The sequence below is a fragment of the Saimiri boliviensis genome, chromosome 17 (genome assembly GCF_048565385.1).
Source record: "Saimiri boliviensis isolate mSaiBol1 chromosome 17, mSaiBol1.pri, whole genome shotgun sequence".
Classification (NCBI taxonomy): Eukaryota; Metazoa; Chordata; class Mammalia; order Primates; family Cebidae; genus Saimiri; species Saimiri boliviensis.
The window spans coordinates 24,591,237-24,613,418 of record NC_133465.1 but is presented as its reverse complement, the minus strand read 5'-3'; the positions used below and the strand labels follow the sequence as shown (position 1 = coordinate 24,613,418).

General features: G+C 50.3%; 2 protein-coding genes across 3 annotated transcripts in view; one reads left to right on the top strand and one right to left on the bottom strand.

The window, feature by feature from the left end:
- On the bottom strand, positions 1 to 11,324 carry NLE1 (notchless homolog 1). The gene is made up of 13 exons (XM_003933044.3): positions 11,279 to 11,324; positions 10,998 to 11,141; positions 9,214 to 9,431; positions 8,611 to 8,690; positions 7,336 to 7,412; positions 7,064 to 7,161; positions 6,516 to 6,708; positions 5,877 to 6,012; positions 5,685 to 5,731; positions 4,436 to 4,638; positions 2,215 to 2,374; positions 2,048 to 2,118; positions 1 to 1,125 (listed from the first exon to the last, which is right to left on the bottom strand). The coding sequence occupies exons 1-13, from the start codon at positions 11,294 to 11,296 to the stop codon at positions 1,113 to 1,115; spliced, it is 1,458 nt and encodes a 485-aa protein (XP_003933093.1). The 5' UTR covers positions 11,297 to 11,324; the 3' UTR covers positions 1 to 1,112.
- A 4,217-nt stretch (positions 11,325 to 15,541) lies between these two features.
- UNC45B (unc-45 myosin chaperone B) overlaps positions 15,542 to 22,182 on the top strand; it is a 37,327-nt gene continuing 30,686 nt past the window's right edge. The window contains exons 1-6 of one of the 2 annotated variants that reach the window (XM_010343640.3): positions 15,542 to 15,645; positions 16,107 to 16,274; positions 16,791 to 16,827; positions 18,124 to 18,299; positions 19,487 to 19,576; positions 21,465 to 21,632. In XM_010343640.3, coding sequence (XP_010341942.1) covers positions 16,107 to 16,274; positions 16,791 to 16,827; positions 18,124 to 18,299; positions 19,487 to 19,576; positions 21,465 to 21,632 — 639 coding nt within the window. In that variant the 5' untranslated portion in view covers positions 15,542 to 15,645. The other variant, XM_003933046.4, reaches the window with a different exon arrangement.

Here is a 22,182-nt window from a genome sequence, read left to right as displayed (position 1 = left end):
TGGAGGAGGGTGAGACGGAGCAAGATGCAAGTTCTGAGCAGTCCATACATGGATGGTTTGGAAGCCCAATCTGAGTAGTTTATACCGTGACCCAGCTTAGCATGGGATGTGGGAGTAAGCAGAGGCTTTGGAGCAAGACGTCAGCCTGGGGTCTGAGACCTGAGTGGGGATTCCTTTCACTACTTGAAAGTTCTCATGGGGCAACGAACTATCCTCCCTATCAACCATACCCACTTCTGCTCAGAGCTCATACTGCTGCCTCCCCATCCAAGAGGGAATCCTCTGGGACAGCCATCAACATCCCCACCTCTGTCCTGAGGGCCCAGGGCACTGCTTGGTGCCTGGGCAGGGCCTTAAGCAGTGTGCTATGGGAAGGCAGAGGCATCCCCTAGAGCAGGCTGGCCAGCAGAACTCTCTAGATGACAAAAACCTTTGTGTGCTGTCCAATACTGGAGGCCTCACCCAGTGTGGCCGAGGAACTGCACTTCTAGTTCACGTCGGCAGCCACACGTGGCCGGTGCCTACTGTAGTGCACAACAATACGGCCCTAGATTCTCCTTGGCCACTATCACAACTGGCCTCTCCCTTACAGGCACGGAGGAAGAGGGGGAAGGCAAGTGCCTGGTCAGTGCGGTTTTGGCGTCGTCCAGAGCAAGGGAGGGGGATGGACAAACTGATTGAGCCCAGTCCTTGACTGAGCCCTGAGGATTCTAGGACAAGGAATTAGAACCCGAACACACAAAATCTAAGTTATTCATTTGGTCACAGAACCTGGGGTCTGACCCTGTACAGAGCTGACACTAAGGACCCACTCACAGAGCCTGGCTGCCCTCCACTCTTGCCTGCACCAGCAAGGTACAGAGTGGTGGCCTGGGGCCAAGTTGGTGACAACCTCCTGTGACCTTCGACTTCTGGCTGTGGGCTGGTGCTACAGGCAGGGGACCTGTGGGAAGACCCCACTCGAGTCTGTCAAGGACAGCAGGCCATGTGCACTCTCAGGTCCACTGGTGGGGAGGGTGTGTGCCCTGCCATCCCACCTTTTGTTCTCTGGCAGGGCAGGCGGCTGGCAGAGGCCGAGTCCTGGCGGGGGACGGAGAGGACCGAGGGTCTTCTCATCTCCTCCATCTGTGGAGAAGGGAAGAGTGTCAGGGTGGGGATTCCACCTCAGGAAAGGGAGGCCGCCACATAATCCCAGTGTCGACTGGTGGGCAGCCTGTGGTCCACCATCAGAGTCACCAAGAGCCAGGCGATCGTGCCTGCTCTGGCCAACCAAACTCAGGCTGCCCACCCACTGCCTGGCTCCCAGGATGCCCACCACCGAACAGTTACGATCCCTTATAAGCACACAACACTTTAGCTCCCCGAGTGTTGACCCTCCCATGTTTGATCTTCCTGTCTAGGAAGGTTTGATAATTCCTAAGAGACCGATGAACCAAGTTCTCTATGATTACTCATTGGCAGAACTAGGATTTGAACCTGGGTCTTGGGACTCTGAAGTCTAGTGAGGGAAAGACCCGGACACATCCTTTAAGAGGATGTCCTTGCCGGGAGCGGTGGCTCACGCCTGTAATCCCAGCACTTTGGGAGGCCGAGGCGGGTGGATCACGAGGTCAAGAGATCGAGACCATCCTGGTCAACATGGTGAAACCCCGTCTCTACTAAAAATACAAAAAATTAGCCGGGCGTGGTGGTGCGTGCCTGTAATCCCAGCTACTCAGGAGGCTGAGGCAGGAGAATTGCCTAAACCCAGGAGGCGGAGGTTGCGGTGAGCCGAGATCGCGCCATTGCACTCCAGCCTGGGTAACAAGAGTGAAACTGTCTCAAAAAGAAAAAAAAAAACCAAAAAAAAAAAAAAGAGGATGTCTTATGGCGTCTGTTATTCTGGTGGCCCTCCCAATTGCCCACTGAGAACCTGGCTCCACACACCTCAGTCTGAGCACCTGGAGGGCCCTGCAGAATTCTACACCATAAGGGAAAGTGTACAAAGAGAGACTGCTTTAGGGGCAGGAGAGCCGATCACGCCAACTACCACCTCCCCCACACTCACATCCGGAGGCATTTGTCCTTCCCACCACTTGCCACTCTCTGGCCATCTGGACTCCAGTCAATAGCATATACCTTAAGGGAGGCAGAGGAGGAAGGTAAGTGGGGTGGTAAGAGGGAGACAGCCAGGGTGTAATCCCTGCCCCTCCTTTGCCCGAGGGTTGGCCCTACCTCATCCGCATGGCCAGGTAGGTCTGTGGCCAGCTTCTGTGCCTTCACATCCCACACCTTCAGTGTGCTGTCACTGCTGCCACTGACCAGGAGCCGGCTGTCAGCTGACCACGCGATCTGGTACACGGCAGCCACGTGGCCACGTAGGGAAGCCAGGTACCTGGTCCGGGAGAAGACGACGATGGATCTTAGTCTGAGTTAGATCTTCCAACATGTCTGAAGGGTCCCCTATGCTCACAGCAGTGGTTCTCAACTTTGGCTGTCTGTTAGAAATACCTGGGAACTTCTACAAAATCACACTGCCTGGTCCTCATCCCAGACGATTTTAATCATTACCAGTCATTACAATTTATGTCTCCAGATGAGTAGCTTTCCTCTTGCTAGACCTCCATAGCTGCACAGCTTTGCATGCCTTAGATTCCAGCGTGGCCATCTGCTTAGCCCATCTGCTTGACCTCTCCCCAAACAGCAGGTAGGTGCCTGCTGACAGGCGGCACAGAGTAACAATGGGCCAGGCCCACCTGGAACTTTCAAGTCAACACGGTCTAGCTGTTTCTGTTTGGACAAACCATCAGGCCTCTCTGAGACTCAGTTTCCTTATTTTAAAAAGGAACCAAGGCTGGGCGCAGTGGCTCACACCTGTAATCCCAGCACTTTGGGAGGCTGAGGTGGGCAGATCACGAGGTCAAGAGATCGAGACAATCCTGGCCAACAAGGTAAAACCCCATCTCTACTAAAAATACAAAACTTAGCATGGTGGCGTGAACCTGTAGTCCCAACTACTCAGGAGGCTAAGGCAAGAGAATCGCTTGAACCCGGGAGGTGGAGGTTACAGTGAGCTGAGGTTGTGCTACTGTACTCCAGACTGGCCACAGGGTGAGGCTGTCTCAAAAAAAAAAAAAAAAAAAAAAGGAGCCATATTACCTACTACTACCTACGTTCAAGGGTTGCTGTGTGAAAACGCAGTGACTGACGCAGAGGTTCCCCTTCGCCCCACCAAGGTTTCTCTGGCTCCTCTTCTCGCCTTGCCTGTGCCTTTACCTCTCCTCTGATCTGATTAACCCCAAGGGCATCATGCCTCATCACACCAAGGGTTCCCACACTTGAGAGCGTAGCAGAGTCACCTGGTAACTTTATTAAAATGAAGAATTGGATCCACAAGGTCTGAGTTGGGGCCCAGGACTCTGCATTTCTATCAAGCTCCCAGGCGATGCTGATTCCGTTGGTCTGTGGCCCACAATTTGAGGAAGGCCAAGTAACAGCTGTAACATAAAACCTACCTACTACCATTCACCTTCTCCGGGGTTACATCCCTAACCCTTCAGCTAGCTCTAAGATCACTTCTCTCCTAAGATATAAACTAGCTTTTTTTTTTTTTGAGGCAGAATCTCACTCTGTTGCCCAGGCTGGAATGCAGTAACGCAATCTTGGCTCACTGCAACCTCCTAGGTGCAAACAATTCTCCTGCCTCAGCCTCTGGGGGCAGCTGGGATTACAGACATGTTCCACAACGCCTGGCTAAGTTTTGTTTTTTCAGTAGAGACAGGGTTTTGCCATGTTGGCCAGGCTGGTCTTGAACTCCTAAGCTCAGGTGATCCACCTGCCTTGGCCTCCTAAAGTGCTGGGATTACAGGCACAAGCCACTGCGCCCACCTGAACTAGCATTTTTAGTGACCACTTAGTGTGGTCCTAAACATACTGTTTCATTAAATCTTTGTAACTAGTCTGGGCTTGGTGGCTCACACTTGCAATCTCAGCACTTTGGGAGGCTGAGGTGGTCAGATCACTTGAGCTCAGGACTTCAAGACCAGCTGACCAACACTGTAAAACTCCGTCTCTACTAAAAATACAAAAATTAGCCAGGTATGGTGGTGGGGGCCTGTAATCCCAGCTACTTGAGAGACTGAGGCAGGACAATCACTTGAACCTGGGAGGTGGAGATTGCAGTGAGCCGAGATCATGCCATTGCACTCCTGGGTTCACACACAGCCTGGGTGATAGAGTGAGACTCCGTCTCAACAATAACAAAAAACCCCTGTAACAAAGCTGAGAAGTAGGGGGTCTGCATATTACCAAAGAGGAAACAGAGGCTTAGAAAATTAGAATATCCAAATACCTGGCAAGGCCACACAGCTAGTAAGTGACAGTGCTAAGCCCCTCCCACCATCCATTCCTTACAGAGGAGCAGGACCCCCGCCCCCCCTCCGCCGCCCTGACTCACTTGCCCGTCCTGCCATCCCACAGCTTGATGGACTTGTCAAAGGAGGCACTAGCCACGATGCGGGAGTCTGGAGAGAAGAGCACCTGGTTGATGAGAGCTTGGTGTCCTGTCATCCGAGTGAGAGGCTTTTTGTCCTCTGCTGGGGACCACAGGAATAAAGTGAAGTCATCTGAGCCAGACACCAGCCTCTCTGGACCCTGGCCCTAGGGGAGGCAGAAAGCACATTGTGTTGGGTGTGGTTTCAGGAAGAAGGAGGGGGGGCCCGACTTTGGAAGCAAACATACATCCTGATTACTTAATGTCAGGGACAGAGAGAGGCCAGCATTAAGAGCCATGCAGACTGGGTTGGCCACTCACTCACATGTGACCCCAGGCAAGACACTTCACCTAAAAGGAAAAAGGAACTCCACAGGCACGTACACACAAAAAAATTAATATATATAATTACAGGCCGGGCGCGGTGGCTCAAGCCTGTAATCCCAGCACTTTGGGAGGCCGTGGCGGGTGGATCGCGAGGTCAAGAGATCGAGACCATCCTGGTCAACATGGTGAAACCCCGTCTCTACTAAAAATACAAAAAATTAGCTGGGCATGGTGGCGTGTGCCTGTAATCCCAGCTACTCAGGAGGCTGAGGCAGGAGAATTGCCTGAACCCAGGAGGCGGAGGTTGTGATGAGACGAGATTGCGCCATTTGCACTCCAGCCTGGGCAACAAGAGCGAAACTCCGTCTCAAAAAAAAAAAAAAAAAAAGATGCATAATTACTGAAAAAGCAAGGCACAAAATAATGTGTTAAAATGAGGATTTTATGTATATACGTGTGTGTGTGTGTGTGTGTGTGTGTGTGTGCTTATAAATATGCTGTATACATACACATGTATGTGTGTATGTCAAATCTCTGGAAGGTGACTAAGGATATTGGTAGCACTGGATGCTACAACAGAGATGGGAGACTTCGAGATCTACCTTTTTGTATTCTTGGAATCTGAATGTGTAAACCATCTTAAATAAAACAAACTAAAATAAAAAAAGAGGCATCTTGGAAATGTAATAGATAAGCAAATAAATGAAATAAAATGATCCCTAGCACATTAAGATTTCAGGATTGCAAACCAGGATGATGAAGAACAACTTTCTGAAATAGGTACATTCTGAGCTGGGTCTAGAAGGGAGAGGGGTCGGAGAGGGTTGTAGTGATTGGCTAAGGACTTGTACAGAGCTGGGGGTACATGTGGCTGGCACGCACTCACCCGTACGAGGTTGTATCGGCTCAGAGCCCTCTCCTTCAACTCTTGCACTGTGTCCAGGTACCGACAGGGAGAAAAGGGATGAGCAACAAGGCCAATTAGAAAATCTGACACAGAGAGCAAACACTCCCCATTAAACTAGAGAGCTGGCCCCTTCCCAAGCAGCCCTGGCTCTTCCTTCTCCCGATAACTCACAGGATCCTTGGAGATCTTGGGGATTAACTGAGGCCTCAGCAGGTTCAAAGGCCCCAGTGCGCAGGGCATAGTCCGTGCTGAGGGCCATGGTGTTCACCCAGTGGCCGTGGCCTTGCAGAGTCCGGCACAGCACACCCTAGGGGAGAGTGAATCAGGTCAGATGCACATACCCCTCCCCATCCCTGGGAGATTAGCCCCAGGAGATGGGTGGTACAGCACTAAGAATCACCAACACTCATTCACTGTGATCCTAATCAAACCACCCCTCTGGGGTCAAGTCTCTCCCTGTTTGTAAAATGGAGTCCAGATCATGAAAATGTTTCATAGAAGAGGAGTTAGGTGTGTCAGAGGAAAAGGCTCCAGTCTAGCAAGTTTGGGATATGGTGGGTCTGATAAAGGGCAACAGGCTTCCTACAGCAGGCATTTCCAAAGCGTGACGATCCCATGGGGACTCTGGCATCTCTACTGTGGTGTAGCACCAACCAAACAACTCCTCGTTCCCCAAACACCTCCCTTGACCAGGGCTCCCAGCACACATCTGGGCAACACTGGACTCGCTGATGTCAAGGTTGTTTCCAGCGCAAGCATCTTGTGACTTGAGATTTTCTGGACTGGTTTCTGAACCCTCCCAGCTCTTACGTCATGAGCCCTCCAGACTTTGACGGTGCGGTCCTGGGAGGCAGAGTAGAGAAGTCCATCCCCTCCCCACCGGAGACAGGTGACCGACTGGGTGTGTCCGGTGAGGATGCGCTCACAGCGGCCTGCAGTTGTGTCCCAGATCCGCACAGTGCCATCCTTGGAGCTGCTGGCCACATAGCGGCACTCAGGGTTCCTGGCGAGAAGGGAGATGTGACCTCATCCGTGACATGGCCAACACCTGTCTCCCCACGGCACCTCCCCATTCCCAATTCAAGGCCATGGACAATCTCTTGACAGCTTTCTGACACCAAGACCTGGCTGCACTGCAAGGTGGTTGCAATGAGCAGGCCCTGTGATGAGCAGCCTCTCCCAAGCAGCAACGCAGCTCTGTACCTGGAAGACTGTCTCCCATGCCTGCCAAGCCATCATGGTCATTCAGGCTACCCATCTCATCCCCTCATGTAAAACGTCTATGCATTGAGCAGGAAAGGTGGATGGCTTTGATCCCCTGACTCCTCATTTGTCCCAGCTTGGTCGTTGTCACTTACACATGGAGGGGCTCCCAGCTCAGGCCTGTGATCCACTTGCTGTGGCCAGTGAGGGTCCTGCCCACCTGTTTCCCTGTGCTTGGGTCCCACAGGAGAATCTGAAGGACAGAAGCTCAGTGAATAATCCTCCCCAACAGGTCTCTGGCTCCACCAAAAATCCCTGCCTACCACTTCCCACCCAACCCTCCCCGATGACTCCAGAACCAGATTCTGAATTGTCCCCTAGCAAAGGAGCCCTCCAGTCTCTGCTTGTTACCCTGAGCACCACCTACCTGGCCATTCTTGCAGCCTGAGGCCAGCTTCTTGCCATCTGGAGACCAGGATATACTAAGGACCCAGTGTCTGTGTCCTAAGAAAGCAGAAGAGGGAGAAGTAAGGGACTAAGTCTCTTTATCTCCAGTACCCAACAATGCCTGGCAGGTGCCAGGTACTCCTTAACCATTTGAATAAATGAATGATCAAACAAAAGGAGTGATGAGGCTTTCTAGGGATGGAGAGAATGCACCCCAAGTGTTAGAGCTGTGCATCTTGCTGCACAGATAACACCATCACTCTCTAATGATTCCTTATGTGACACATAATGCGAAGTGTTTTCGTACATGTCATCCCTTGTTATTCTTATAAGGGCTCTAAAGTATGGAGCAAAGTGAGAATTATCATCCCCATTTTCCAGATGAGAAAACTGAAGCTCAGAAAGGGAACATGACCTGCACACACAAGGTCACTCAACTAATCTGTGGTATAGCAGAGGTTTTTCAAGTCTGATTCCCAGAGCATCAGCATCAGCATCACTGGGAACTTGGTAGAAACGGAAATTCTCAGGCCCGATAGAGCTAAAACTCTGGGGGTAGGACCCAGAAATCTGAAATTTTGTTCGTTTGTTTTGTTTTTTTGAGACAGAGTTTCACTCTGTCGCCCAAGCTAGAATGCAGTGGGGCCATCTCGGTTTACTGCAACCTCTGCCTCCTAGATTTAAGCAATTCTCCTGGCTCAGCCTCCCGAGTAGCTGGGATTATAAACACATGCCCCCGTGCCTGGCTAATTTTTGTATTTTTAGTAGAGATGGGGTTTCACTGTGTTGGTCACATTGGTCTTGAACTCCTGACCTCAAGTGATCTGCCTGCCTCGGCCTCCTAAAGTGCTGGGATTATAGGCATGAGCCACCATGCCTGGTCGCAATCTGTTGCTACCAGTCAGTCAGCCTCTCCCTACATCCCATATTGACTCCTTTGCACAGTTCTGCTTGTGTCTAAGGGGCTGGCTGGGCTCAAGGACGTGGTCTCTACCTAGGAAGAGACAGCCGCTAACTATTAAGGGGTTGTAACCTGCAAATTGAGACCCTCATCTCTACGAAACAAAGACAAGCCAGGTATAGTGGCCTGTAGTCCCAGCTACTCTGGAGGCTGAGGTAGGGGAGTTGCTTGAGCCCAGGAGTTCAAGTGAGCCATGATGACCCATGCTGGTCAACAGAGCAGCAAGACCCTGTCTCCCAAAAAAAAAAAAAAAAAAAAAAAAAAGACCACCTAAATGGCTAATTGCATACTGACCCTTGCATGTGAAATGCGGTGTTTCTGTGCTGAGATCCCAGAAGCGCACAGTGGTGTCTCCAGAGCCACTGGCCAGGTACCTGGAGAAGAAGAGAGGATGACCAACACTGCGTATGTGCATTTCTGCCACCGAGTCAATCACTTTCTGTGAACAGAATATGGAACTGGACTCCCCTCTCCCCTAAAAAGGAGAAAGACGATACTGATGCTGCCATCTGGAAGAGTACCTCAGGAGACCGTTTCTTTCCTCTCCAGAGCTATAAGCAGCTTTTGAAGAAGCTTCTCAACACCTTCATAAAATTGAGAGAAGCAATCAATCCCAGTTTCACAGATGAAAAATTAACTCAGAAAGGTTGAGTTATACAAGTCACGCAGCTCAGATCTTCAGAAATCAAGTCCAGGAAAGGTCTGTCCCAGGCAGGGGTCCTTAGTCTTTGGGGACCATGCCCTACTGTGGAAATCACTTAATTGCAAGCTGAGTCCAGAGCTTGGGTCTATGGTAGGCAACCCTGAGGCTCCATCAGTTGTAACTCTGGGGGACCCTCCCCACACCAGGAACTACACCCCCACATACCCCCTCTGTGAGTCTGCAGCTGTCCTTACTTTCCTGTGGGGCTGAAGGCCACAGAAATGACTGCCTCACTGTGACCCTCCAAGGAGCTGGTGCAGCGAGTCACGGCCCGGACTCTGAAGACAGCCTGTGGCTGGTAGATGATGTCTAGGACCTTCTCCGTCTCCACTGCTTGGGACTCCAACGTCTTCCCCAGCGAGGAGACAATCTCAGCATCTTGGACAAAGAAAGCCAGCGGCAGGGGATCCTCCTGAAGGGCAATGGTAAAGGGCAACCCTGCATCAAAGGATGTGCAGGGGCACCCTCTGCCAAGAAAGTTCTCCACTGAGCTGCGGGAGATGAAGCTAATTCTTTTCAGCCACCGGGCTAGGGATATGCCCATCACTGCCCATTGAGCAAGATTTTGAATTTATTAATTTATTTATTTTTGAGACAGAGTCTCGCTCTGTCAACCAGCCTGGAGTGCAGTGGCACAATCTTGGCTCACTGCAACCTCTGACTCTTGGGTTCAAGTGATTCTCCTGCCTCAGCCTCCCGTGTAGCTGGGCTCACAGGCACCCACCACCAGGCCCAGCTAAGCTTTGTATTTTTAGTAGATACGGTGTTTTGCCATGTTGGCCAGGCTGGTCTCAAACTCCTGATCTCAGATGATCCACCTGTCTTGGCCTCCCAAAGTGCTGGGATTACAGGCATGAGCCACTAAGCCCAGACCAGCAAGACCTTTTAAATCACTGAACAGCAGTTATAGGACACTTACACCGCACTTTGAAATTCTTTTTTCTTTCTTTTGAGATGGAGTCTTGCTCTGTTACCCAGGCTGGAGCGCAGTGGCGAGATCTTGGTTCACTGCAACCTTAGCTTCCTGGGTTCAAGCGATTCTCATGCCTCAGCCTCTTGAGAGGCTGGGACTACGGGCACCTGCCACCATGCCCAGCTAATTTTTGTATTTTTAGTACAGACTGGTTTCTCCATGTTGGCTAGGCTGGTCTCAAACTCCTGACCTCAAGTGATCTGCCCGCCTCAGCCTCCCAAAGTGTTGGGATTACAGGCGTGAGACTGGCCTGAAATCTCATAACAACCCTGGGAAGTAGACACTAATATTCCCACCAACAGTTTCAAAAGCAGAGGCTCAGAACAACTAAGTAATTCGTTCAATGTCCTATTGCCAATGATTAATTCAGCTTCTTTAGGTCCAAGATAGGATTAACATACAGCATTACGCAGTGTTTCCCAAACCACCACACCACACTATATTTGTATAAGAAGCGCCCAAAAAGCCCGTTAAAAAATGTAGACCTCCTGAATGTTTTATCCCAGTGTTTGATTTAGTAAATCTGGGGTGGGGTCCAGGAACTGCATTTTTAAGGACCTTCCCTCTCCCCAGGGCAGCATTTCAGTAAACACTGGCTTAAAGGTTAAAAGCATGGGTATTCAGATAGTTTTGGGTTCCAATTCCAAATCTATTACCTACTGCATAGCATCGTGCAAATAGCTCAGTCCCTCCGGGCCACGATATAAAATGGAGATATTAATGTGTCCCATCTTGGGGGGCTGTGACAAATTATCAACGAAATACAGCATCCAATGCGTTCAAAGCTAGGCCCTTCACCGCAGGTGGACCCCGATGATCGGCGTGTAAAGCGCTTTGCCACAGTTTCCATCTCTAACCCCCCAGACATAGGTGGGAACTCACACCAGGTGAGTCGCCACAGTCGGTTAGCAGGGGACTCTCAACCGCAGATCCTAGTCATCTGATTCCCCCGCTCCGCGCCCGCTCGGGGGAAGAGATGCGAGGCCGACCTGGCCAGCCACTCACCTGGGCCAGTAGCGCGTTGCACACAAGCTGCAGCCTGTCCGGGGTGATGTCCACGGGCACGTCGAACGGGGAGCCCAGCAGCTGCCCGCCCTCATCCTGGAACTGCACTAGCAACCGCTGAACGTCGGGCACCGCCGCCTCCTCCTGCGCGAGCAAGCGGGACGGCAGTCAGCCTCGTCGCCCTCCCAGAAAGGCTCCACTTTGCCTCCCTCCGGTCTCAGGGACCCGGGCCCGAGCGCCGCCGCGACGCCCCCGCCCCCGCCCCATCCACGCACACCCACCGCCACCGCCGCCGCCATCCTGCGTCCCCACGTGGAGGAGGAAGAGCCTGGCGGACAGAGCGCCGTCTCCATGGTCGGGCGGGGTCGCCGCCGGCCACATTGCCCTCTGCTGTTGGGGAGGAGAAGCGTCCCGCTGTGCCTGGCCTCAGGGATTGGAAAGGAGCTTACTTGGTGCTCCTTCCGCCTCTTGACAGCCTTCACATTAATTTTTTCCGAGGGTCTTAGAGGACACAGCCAACTTTTGACTCCTCACAACAGGGATTCTTGCCCCGTTTCAATTTTAATTTAATTTTGCTTTGAGACAGGGTTTCATTCCGTCGCCCAGACTGGAGTGCCTTGGCGCCATCGCTGCTTACTGCCATCTCGAACTCCAGGGCTCAAGCGTTCTCCCATCTCAGCCTCCCGAGTAGCCTGGACTACAGGCACAAGACACCCTGCCCGGTTTTTTTTTTTTTTTTTCTCACTTTTTGTAGAGACGAGGTCTCACTATGTTGCCCAGGCTGATCTCAAACTCCTGAACTCAAGCAATGACTCCCCCACTCCCCAACTTCAGGGTCCCGAAGTGCTGGGATTACAGGCATGAGCCACCACGCCTGGCCTACAAATTAGTATCCTTTTAAAAAATAGATCAAGTCAAGGCCGGGTATGGTGGCTCAAGCCTGTAATCCCAGCACTTAGGGAGGCTGTAGTGGGCAGATCACTTGAGCCCAGGAGTTGGAGACCAGCCTGGCCAATGTGGTGAAACTGCGTCTCTAGTAAAAACACAAAAAAATTAGCCAGGCATGGTGGCATGCACCTGTGGTCCCAGCTACTTGGGAGGCTGACGTGGTAGATAGCTTGAACTCGAGAGGCAGACGTAGCAGTGAGCCGAGCTCTCTGCATTGCACTCCAGCCTGGGTGACAGAGCAAGACTCTTGTCTCAATACATACATACATACATACATACATACATACATACATAAAATGGATCAACTCAATTAATAATACTTGAGTACAAAATCAAACCATTTATACAATCATCAACCCTGTAAAGCAATAATAGTGATAATGACATCAGTGAGTCAGGAATTGTTCTAAGTGCTTTTCCCACATAACTCATTTAATTATCGCAACTCTTTTCTTCCCATATTACAGATGAGGAACTAAAGCAGACAGCAATGAACTTGGGCTCTCTTGCCTGAGACCAACTCCCCTCTCCCTCCCTCCCCTGCTCAGGCAATCTCAAGCTCTGCCAAGTCAACCTCCTGAACACAGCTTGAATCTGTTCTCCCCATCTGCACTGCCCCACTCTGGTCAGAGTCACCATCAGCACCTGCCTGGACCACTACAACAGCCCCCTGATATGCCCCGTTTCCATTCTTGCCTCTCTCTCTCTCTCTTTTTTTTTTTTTTTTTTTTTGAGACAAAGTCTCACTCTTGTCCCAGGAGTTTGAGACCAGACTGGGCAACACGGTGAGACTTTGTCTTACAAAAATATTTTTTTAAATAGCCAGGTAGCACGCACCAGTAGTCCCAACTATTCAGGAGGCTGAGATGGGTGAAATGCTTGAACCCGAAGGTCAAGGTTGCAGTGAGCTGTGATCACATCACTGTACTCCACTTGTGACAGTGAGACCCTGTCTCAAAAAACAGAAGAAAGAAATCACAGAATCAGAGATCCATGGAATTATTTCATTCATTCGTTCAGCAAATACCACTGAGTGCTTTCTTTTTCTTTTTTCTTTCTTTCTTTTTTTTTTTTTTTTTTTTTGAGACAGAATCTTGCTCTGTCACCCAGGCTGGAGTGCAGTGGTGCAATTTCGACTCACTGCAACCTCCGCCTCCTGGGTTCAACTGATTCTCCTGTGTCAACCTCCCTAGTAGACAGGATTACAGGCACCTGTCACCATGCTCAGCTAATTTTTGTATTTTTAGTAGAAATGGGGTTTTGCAAAGTTGGCCAGGCTGGTCTCAAACATGTGACCTCAGGTGATCCACCTGCCTTGGCCTCACAAAGTACTGGGATTACAGGTATGAGCCATCACACCTGGCCTCATTGGCCACGTGCTACGTGTCACACACTGTTACAAATGCTTGGAATATGTAAGGGAACACAGACACAAATCCTTACCCTCATGAGTGTCCTATGCTTCACAGTTCCTGGCACATAATAGATGTTTAAGAAATTTGGGCCAGGTGCGGTGGCTCACGCCTGCAATCCCAGCACTTCAGGAGGCCAAGGTAGGCGGATCACAAGGTCAGGAGTTCGAGACTAGCCTGGTCAATATGGAGAAACACCATCTCTAATGAAAATACAAAAATTAGCTGGGAGCGGTGGCACACACCTGTTATCTCAGCTACTTGGGAGGCTGAAACTGGAAAATTGCTTGAACCCAGGAGGTGGAGGTTGCAGTGAGCCAAGAATGCTCCACTGCACTCCGGCCTGGGCAGCAGAGCAAGTCTCTGTCTCAAAAAAAAAAAAAAAAAAAAAAAAAAAGAAAGAAAGAAAAGAAAAGAAAAGACAAGAAATAAGACTGGGCATAGTGGCTCACACCTATAATCCCAGCACTTTGGGAGGCCAAGGTGGGCAGATCACTTGAGGTCAGGAGTTTGAGATCAGCCTGGCTAACATGGTGAAACACTAGCTCTACTAAAAATACAAAAATAAGCCAAGCATAGTGGTACTCACCTGTAATCCCAGCTACTCGTGCGGCAGAGGCAGGAGAATCTCTTGAACCGGGAGGTAGATGTTGCAGTAAGCCAAGATGGCGCCACTGCAGGCTGGGCAACAGAACAAGACTCTGTCTCAAAAACAACAACAACAACAGCAAAATGTTAAGAAATGCTTGTGGAATGAATTACTGAATCAGTATCTGAATATAAGATCCTTTGGACCTAAAGTCACAGAGCCACAGGTTTTTGCCAGTGTCAGGGTCATTTATCCTATTACCTCACTGCTGTGGAGAGCTTGCCCTGCAAAGTGGCCCAGGGCTTGCGATAACATGAAGGCAGGGAATTCATCCATCTATTCATTCATTTATTTGCTCATTCAACAAACATGTGCTATGGCTGGGCTTTGTGTCCAGCAGGGCAGTGGAACCTGTCCAAGGTCACGTAGCTGTGTGTCCAAGGTCACAGCTGGGAGTAGAATCTAGTATGAGTGATTCCACCCGAGATGTTCTTCTGTGTCTTTCTCAGCTTCAGCCAGCTAAGTTTGAAGATATGTGTGGGGTGGAGGGGAGAGGGACGAGAGGTGAGTAGAGGAAATGGTCAGCATGAAGACACCATTCTTTCATTCATACGTTCGTTCCATTCAGGAAACACTCTTCGGACACTGACTGTGCCAGAACCTGTGCAGGCAGCGGGTTAGGGGACGAGCTGCCTAGGATGCTATCTTTGCCTTCCAGGAAGGAGCTCACAGCCTAGGCTTGGGGCCACTGAGATGCAGAAGAGTTCTGGGTCCAAGTGGGGACAACGTCATACATTTGCTTCAGGAACTCCCAGTTAGCTAAGGAGAAACATTCTTGCCTAGGAGAGACCCCTCTGTGATGGTGAATACATAGTTCTTGTCCCAGGAAGACTTCCTTCTGAGGAGGGATCCTCAGTGTGTCCCAGAAGAGTTCCCAGTCGGGTAGGGGGAACTTTGGTCTCAGGAAATTCCCAGTCTGACCCGACCTTTGTCCTAAGGGATTTCAGCCTGATGGAGGAGAGACAAAGCCCACTCTCTGGGAGCTCCCAAATGGGTGGGAGAGGTAGCCTGAATATATGCACTCCATACACAGGGGGAGGAACAGGAGACCACATGCAGGCTGAAACTAATGAACCACTCACTTACACTAAACCGAGTTAGCAAGTCCTGCTGGTCTTTCTGAACAGCGAAGACCTTTTGAACACATGAAAGCAGGGTGGGTTGAGGTGTCGCGCAGAAGTGGAAAAGGGAAGAAACTTTCTTCCCCTGTTCCCTCCCTCCTCCCTTCAGAAAGGTATTTCTGGGAGTCTCCAGCTGGTCTGGGATCTGGGCAACTGCTGTGTGTCCAAGTCTGTCAGCCCCTCAGCTGTCACTCTGCTCCCAAAATAGCAATGGTTGAGGGGAGGGAGAGGAGGCTGTTTATCTGGGATAGATGGGGAAAGGGGCATTAGAGCTGTGCCTAGGGAGGGGATCTTCTGGGGGGTTCCTGTCCTTTCTGGATCTTTCTGTCTCTCTTTGGGGTGTGAGCGTCTGAGTTTCCCAGGATGCCCCAGAGTGGGGTGCTTGGGCAGAGGCTAGTCAGCACCTCCACGTGGTCATGACTGACCAGTCTGGGGAGGGGGAGGACCCTGAGTATCAGTGACAGATTCCAGGGGCACCTGCCTCTGTGGCCAAATATGGTCCAGAGCTACTGGTTAAGGCAAGAAAATCTCTTGGGTGGGGGCTGGGAGGTGCATTCTGAGGCTGGCTGGTGGAAGTTGACACAGGAGTGCTCAGGGGAGCAGCCTCACAGGAGGGCAGATCGGAAGCATTGTCCTCAGAGAGAAAGTGAGCGGGGACCTGGGGAATGCCCTGGCTGGGGAGGAAGACAGCAACTTCTAAGACCTGCAACAAGAGTTCAGGCCTTTGGCACGAACTGAGTGGCTTTGCCTGCTCAGGCTGGGAGGGACAGAGAGTGAGGCACAGGGACTCTGAGTAAATGCTATAATGTCCTCATGGGGAAATAGATTTGGGGGTTCTGGGGGTAGGATCCTTCTAGGCAGAATCCCCACCATTGTCTCTGGTGCAAGGGGACCCTGGAGCTCCAGACCTCAGTCCAGGAGCCCAGCCCTGGGTGTGGAGTGAGGGGCTGACCAGACGGAGCTGCTCCTGTCCCGGCAGATGGCAGAGGCGGAGGCATTACAGCTGAAGGAGGAAGGGAACCGGCATTTCCAGCTCCAGGACTACAAGGCCGCCACGAAGAGCTACAGCCAGGCCCTGAAGCTCACCAAGGACAAGACCCTGCTGGCCACGCTTTATCGGAACCGGGCAGCCTGTGGCCTGAAAACGGTCTGGGGCAGGGCAGGGCACAGGGCGGGAGCGAAGCGGAGGGGCCTTGGGGCTGAGTGGCAGCCCCTTCACCCTGATAGGAATTGTCCCTCATCCCAGCCGGCTCTCCTGGATGCCTCGAGTTGGAGAAGAGTGCCTCCAACCCCCTGACCCATGCCCTGGAAAGACACATTCATCCGGAGCAGAAGCAGCCCAATGCCAGGTGTTCTCATAGGTTATTCATGGCATCTTACTAATGGCCGGTGAGAGAGCTGTTGTCCTCCTATTGAGATAAGAAACTTGTGACCCAGAGGGCTTCATTAATTTGCCCAAACTCTCCCAGGTAGTAGCAGAGCCGAGATTCAAACCTGGGTTTGCCTGATAAGCCTGTCTTCTTTTCCGTGCCTCAAGGAGCATGGCCTGAGCCTCTAAGATCCTGCAGCTCCCCCAGCAAACCCTCTCCCCTCAAGGCGGGGACACTCTCTGGCCATCTCTGCATGGGGCCCCGTTAACCAAGTCTCCTCCCCCTTTCCTCAGGAGAGCTACGTCCAGGCAGCGTCAGATGCCTCCAGAGGTGAGCCCCTCTCAGCCCAAGCTTGCCCCCTCACATGCTCCTCTGTATGGCCTGGGTTTTAATCTGGTTGCCATTTTGAGAGAAGAGACAGTGAGTATGGAGTGACTTCAGGATTGGAAACAGATCCTGTGAAGAGCAGTTGAGGGAAGCTGCAGTATTTAGCCCAGAAAAGGCAACTCCCAGGTGGGACAAAAAGCTGCCTTCAAATTTCTAAAAGGTTGTCACAAGGAAGAAGGATCGGATTTCATCTCAGAGGTTCCAAGGCTGGACATATAAGCTAAAAGGGCTGTGTTACAGGGAGGGCTGTGTTACAGGGAACACATTTCAGGTAGGAAGAGGGAAAGGTTTTCTGATTAAGCTGCCTGCTTCTTCTTTTTTTTTTTGAGACAGAGTTTCACTCTGTGGCCAGGCATCAGGCTGGAGTGCAATGGTGTGATCTCGACTCACTGCAACCTCCACCTCCTAGATTCAAGCAATTCTCCTGCCTCAGTTTCCCAAGCAGCTGGGGCTACAGGCATGCACCAACATGGACAGCTAATTTTTGTATTTTTTAGTAGAGATAGAGTTTCACCATGTTGGCCAGGATGGTCTCGATCTCTTGACCTTGTGATCTGCCCGCCTTGGCCTCCCAAAGTGCTGGGACTACAGGCGTGAGCCACTGCGCCCAGCCTTTTATATTTTTTTGAGATGGAGTCTCATTCTGTTGCCCAGGCTGGAGTGCAATGGCATGATCTCGGCTCTCTGCAACCTCTGCCTCCCCGGGTCAAGCAATTCTCCTGTCTCAGCCTCCCAAGTAGCTGGGATTGCAAGCGCCTGCCACCATGCCTGGCTGATTTTTGTATTTTTAGTAGAGACGGAGTTTCACCATGTTGGCCAGGCTGGTCTTGAACTCCCGAGCTTGTGATCTCCCGACCTTGGCCTCTCAAAGGGCTGGGATTACAGGCGTGAGCCACTGCGCCCAGCCTGCCTGGCTGTCTTGAGAAGGAGGGAGCTCCCCACTGCAGGAGGTATGCAAGCACCAATTGGTTAAGCCCCTGGCAGGGATCCTGTAGCAGAGACTGGAGCATTAGGAATTGGATGACATGATCCTTAAGCTCTCTTCCCACCTTGAAACTCTGTGGATCTCATTGTCTCCTGAATAAAGGGGAGGTATGGACCAGAGAGTCCATATGGGTGGATAATCTCCAAGGAAGACATAGAAGCCCAGCAAGAGCATGCTTCCTGGTGTTAGGGCAGTGGGGCTGGTGGTCTGTTGTCTGGTTCCCTAAGGGCCTCATCCCCGTCTCTCCTCGATAGCCATCGACATCAACTCCTCGGATATCAAGGCTCTGTATCGGCGATGCCAGGCACTGGAGCACCTGGGGAAGCTGGACCAGGCCTTCAAGGATGTGCAGCGTTGTGCCACCCTTGAGCCACGGAACCAGAACTTCCAGGAGACACTGAGGAGACTCAACACCAGCATTCAGGAGAAGGTGAGCTGGACCTCTTCCCACAGCCCTTGGCTACCCAGCTCCTCTCTTCATTCCTAGGAGGAATGGGTTAGGGAGGTGGGACATCAGGGCAGGGCTAGCCCTACCTCCACTCTGAGATGGAGACAGCAAGTGGCATGGGCAGGCTGCACAGAATGGCTCAACAGGTGCTTCTATCCATGATGCTTGTTTGAGGGCACAAGCCAGCCAAGGCTGGAACACAGGTCTTTTAAATTCCATATTGGGCTGGGTGTGGCGGCTCACGCCTGTAATCCCAACACTTTGGGAGGCTGAGGTGGGTGAATCACCTGAGGTCAGGAGTTTGAGACTAGCCTGGACAACATGGAGAAACCTCATCTCTACTAAAAATACAAAAAATAGCCAGGCATGGTGGGGGGCACCTGTAATCCCAGCTACTCAAGAGGCTGAGGCAGGAGAATTGCTTGAACCTGGGAGGTGGAGGTTGCAGTGAGCCAAGATTATGTGCCATTGTACTTCAGCCTGGGTGACAGAGTGAGACTCCATCTCAAAAAAAAAAAAAAAAAAAAAAAAAATTAAAAATTAAAAAAGGAGCTCAGAAGTAGGTGGGAGTATTGTGGACCCAAAGAACAAAGTAGTAGGAGGTTCAAAAGGAGCTGGCGAGGTGGAAGATGATGATCAGTTAGGTCACTTTATGAAAGACCCAGAGCAGTGGGGTTGGAGTGGGGATGGCGAGGGACTAGATATCCAAACAATGAGTTTGAGTTACTTGAAACAGTGCTGGAAAGCTGCTTCATCTACACTTCAGGTATGTTGAAAAGAAAAAACAGAAATCTGCTTCAGGATTCTGAGTATGGAGACATATTTCTGTTTTATCCCTATTTAAATGTCTAATAGCAGATTGTTTACTAGACTCTAAAACTGGGCTGATGACCCTTCGCCTTCCTAGACTGTTGTGATGACCAAATGGGATAACAAATGCAGCCAGATGGTGAGCCTTCGGGGCAAGGACTTGGTTTCGTTCACTATTCTATTGCATATATTCATTCATCATAGTTATCCAGTAAATGTTGAATGAATACCTGAATGAATGTATGTGTGGGAACCCAGCATAGACACCCCGATATTTACTGAGGTGAACTGAATGTGGAGCCGACTGAAATGACGTGGACCCCGCCTGCCTCCCTCCCCACTCCCTCCTCTCTCCTCAGCTCCGAGTGCAGTTCTCCACAGACTCGAGGGTACAGAAGATGTTTGAGATCCTTTTGGATGAAAACAGTGAGGCTGATAAGCGTGAGAAGGTGAGTGCTGGCCAACACTATCCAGCCAACAGAAGGACCCAGCCAACAGTCTGAACAGTGACATCATTCCAAGGGGGAAGGGGACCCGCAGACCTGTCTTTGGAGCCCAGGAAGGAAAATTGGCCAAAGGTTAAGCACATTAGGACACAGTGTAAACCATAAGAAGGACTGAGATTCGGGTGAATCCAGTGAGGAGAGTCATGCAGCTGGGTTGGATCCTGTCTTTATTTGCAATTTTGATGTTTTGTTCTTCATGGATTTTTCTGGCATTGATTTTAATTTTAAAAATATAGCATTGACGGCCGGGCACAGTGGCTCACGACTGTAATCCCAGCACTTTGGGAGGATGATGCAGGCAGATCATAAGGTCAGGAGTTCGAGACCAACATGGTGAAACTCCATCTCTACTAAAAATACAAAAATTAGCTGGGCGTGGTGGCATGCACCTGTAATCCCAGCTACTTGGGAGGCCGAGGCAGGAGAATCACTTGAACCTGGGAGGCGGATGTTGTAGTGAGCTGAGATTGCACCACTGCACTCCAGTCTGGGTGACAGAGTGAGACTCTGTTAAAAAAAAAAAATACACACACACACACACACACACACACACACACGTATAGCATTGACTATTATTTGATTGTTGTGTTCTTTGGTGCCCCTTTAAATTTTGCATCCTAGGCAAGTACCTCATTTGCTTCACTATAATTTTGGTCCTAAGAAATAACGGCCCATTAAAATCATGCTTTATTTTATTTAAAAATATTATAAAATAGTCATTCTGAAAAATTTAAATATTTACCAATATGATCATCCTCTTAACCAAATTTGTTATATATTTTTTAAATGGTCCCTTCTAGTCCTTCTGCAGAGGCAAAAAGTTGAACATTTGTGTGTTTTACATTTGTAAGAACTTGAGAGACAATGTCTGGGGAATTTTTGTTAGTTTTGTGGTCAATAAATCCATAAACTATACAAATATCTTTCATAATAAACTCTTGTGAGAACATAATGGGTCATTAACAGATAAAACAAGTTTTTTTTTTTTTTTTCTTTTGGAAAAGCACAAAACCCTTAGCTGATAGTGATGGTTCTGGTCATGCTTGCCTGGAATTCTCTCATCAGTCCTCTCCCCAGAACCCAACTCAACATCTCTTCACCCACCTCCTCACCTTCTTCCACCTCCTGTGTTTCTCAGCCCTGGGCTCTCACGTCCTGCTTGAGACCTGGGGCCTTTTAAGGTTCATGCATCCTTAAGTTGGAAGGCTCTCGGTGGGAAGAGATTTGGGAACCTGTTTGCTCAACTCCCTAAATTGACAGGTGAGAAGTCTAGGGTCCAGAGAAGTGCTGTGACTCACTCAAGCTCACACAGCTAGCGGGGAGCAGAATCAGAACTCAAACCCAGGGCTTTCGGGTCCCATCTAGTGTTTTTGCTGCCCACTTCCTGGGACCTTCAGATTCCCTGAACAGGAGAATCAACAAAATGTTTAAGGAAATGATTCTCCATGTAAAAATACTTCATCTCTCCACCTTTTTTCTAGTCCTTCGCCATAAGCATTATATACATCTTTATTTGAACATAACTGCAATTGGAGTAAACATTTGCTTCTGATTCTGCATACCAATGCTTTTTCCATTGCTCTTCATCTTTTTATTTATGACTTTAATGGCTGCAATATATTTCATCAAGTTGGTCTCTACACACGTTACTTGGCTTTTTTTTCTTTAATTATATTCTTGGGCTGTGTTTCCAGGAGTAGGATTACAAGGTGAGAGAATAGAACAATGTTCTGAAAGCCCAGTCTTTGCACTGGCTGTTGTACTTGGCCCATGGTCCAGGCCTGGGTGGCCATACCTCCCTCGTAACCCTCATTGCCTCTTCCTCCTTCAGGCTGCCAACAATCTCATTGTCCTAGGCCGTGAGGAAGCAGGGGCTGAGAAGATCTTCCAGAGCAATGGGGTAGCCTTGTTGCTGCAGCTTCTGGACACTAAGAAGCCTGAGCTGGTGCTGGCTGCAGTGCGGACCCTGTCGGGCATGTGCAGTGGCCACCGTGCCAGGGTGAGCGCCTGGCTGTGAGGCATGTGGAGCAGATGGCTGCTGGTCCAAGGATCTGGAGGGTGACCTGTGGTCAGGGCTGTGGCTGGCATCATTGGAACCTGATAAAAAGTCAAAGCATGCTCCAGTCTCTTCTTCCCTTTGAGTTGGAAATGGGTTTCACTAAGCAAAGACAAGGTTATTGAAAGTGCTTAATGCTGTTGGGCACAGTGGCTCACTCCTGTAATCCCAGCACTTTGGGAGGCCAAGGTAGGCAGATCATGAGATCAGAAGTTCAAGACCAGCCTGATCAACATGGTGAAACCCCATCTCTATTAAAAATACAAATTAGCTGGGTGTGGTGGCATGCGCCTGTAATCCCAGCTACTTGGGAGGCTGAGGCAGGAGAATCGCTTGAACCCAGGAAGCGGAGGTTGCAGTGAGCTGAGATTGCGCCATTGAACTCCAGCCTGGGTGACAGAGTGAGACTCTGTCTCAAAAAAACAAAACAAAACAAAAAACAAAAATGAAAAAAGGAAAAAAGAAATTGCTTAATGCAAAAGTGGTGAATGCA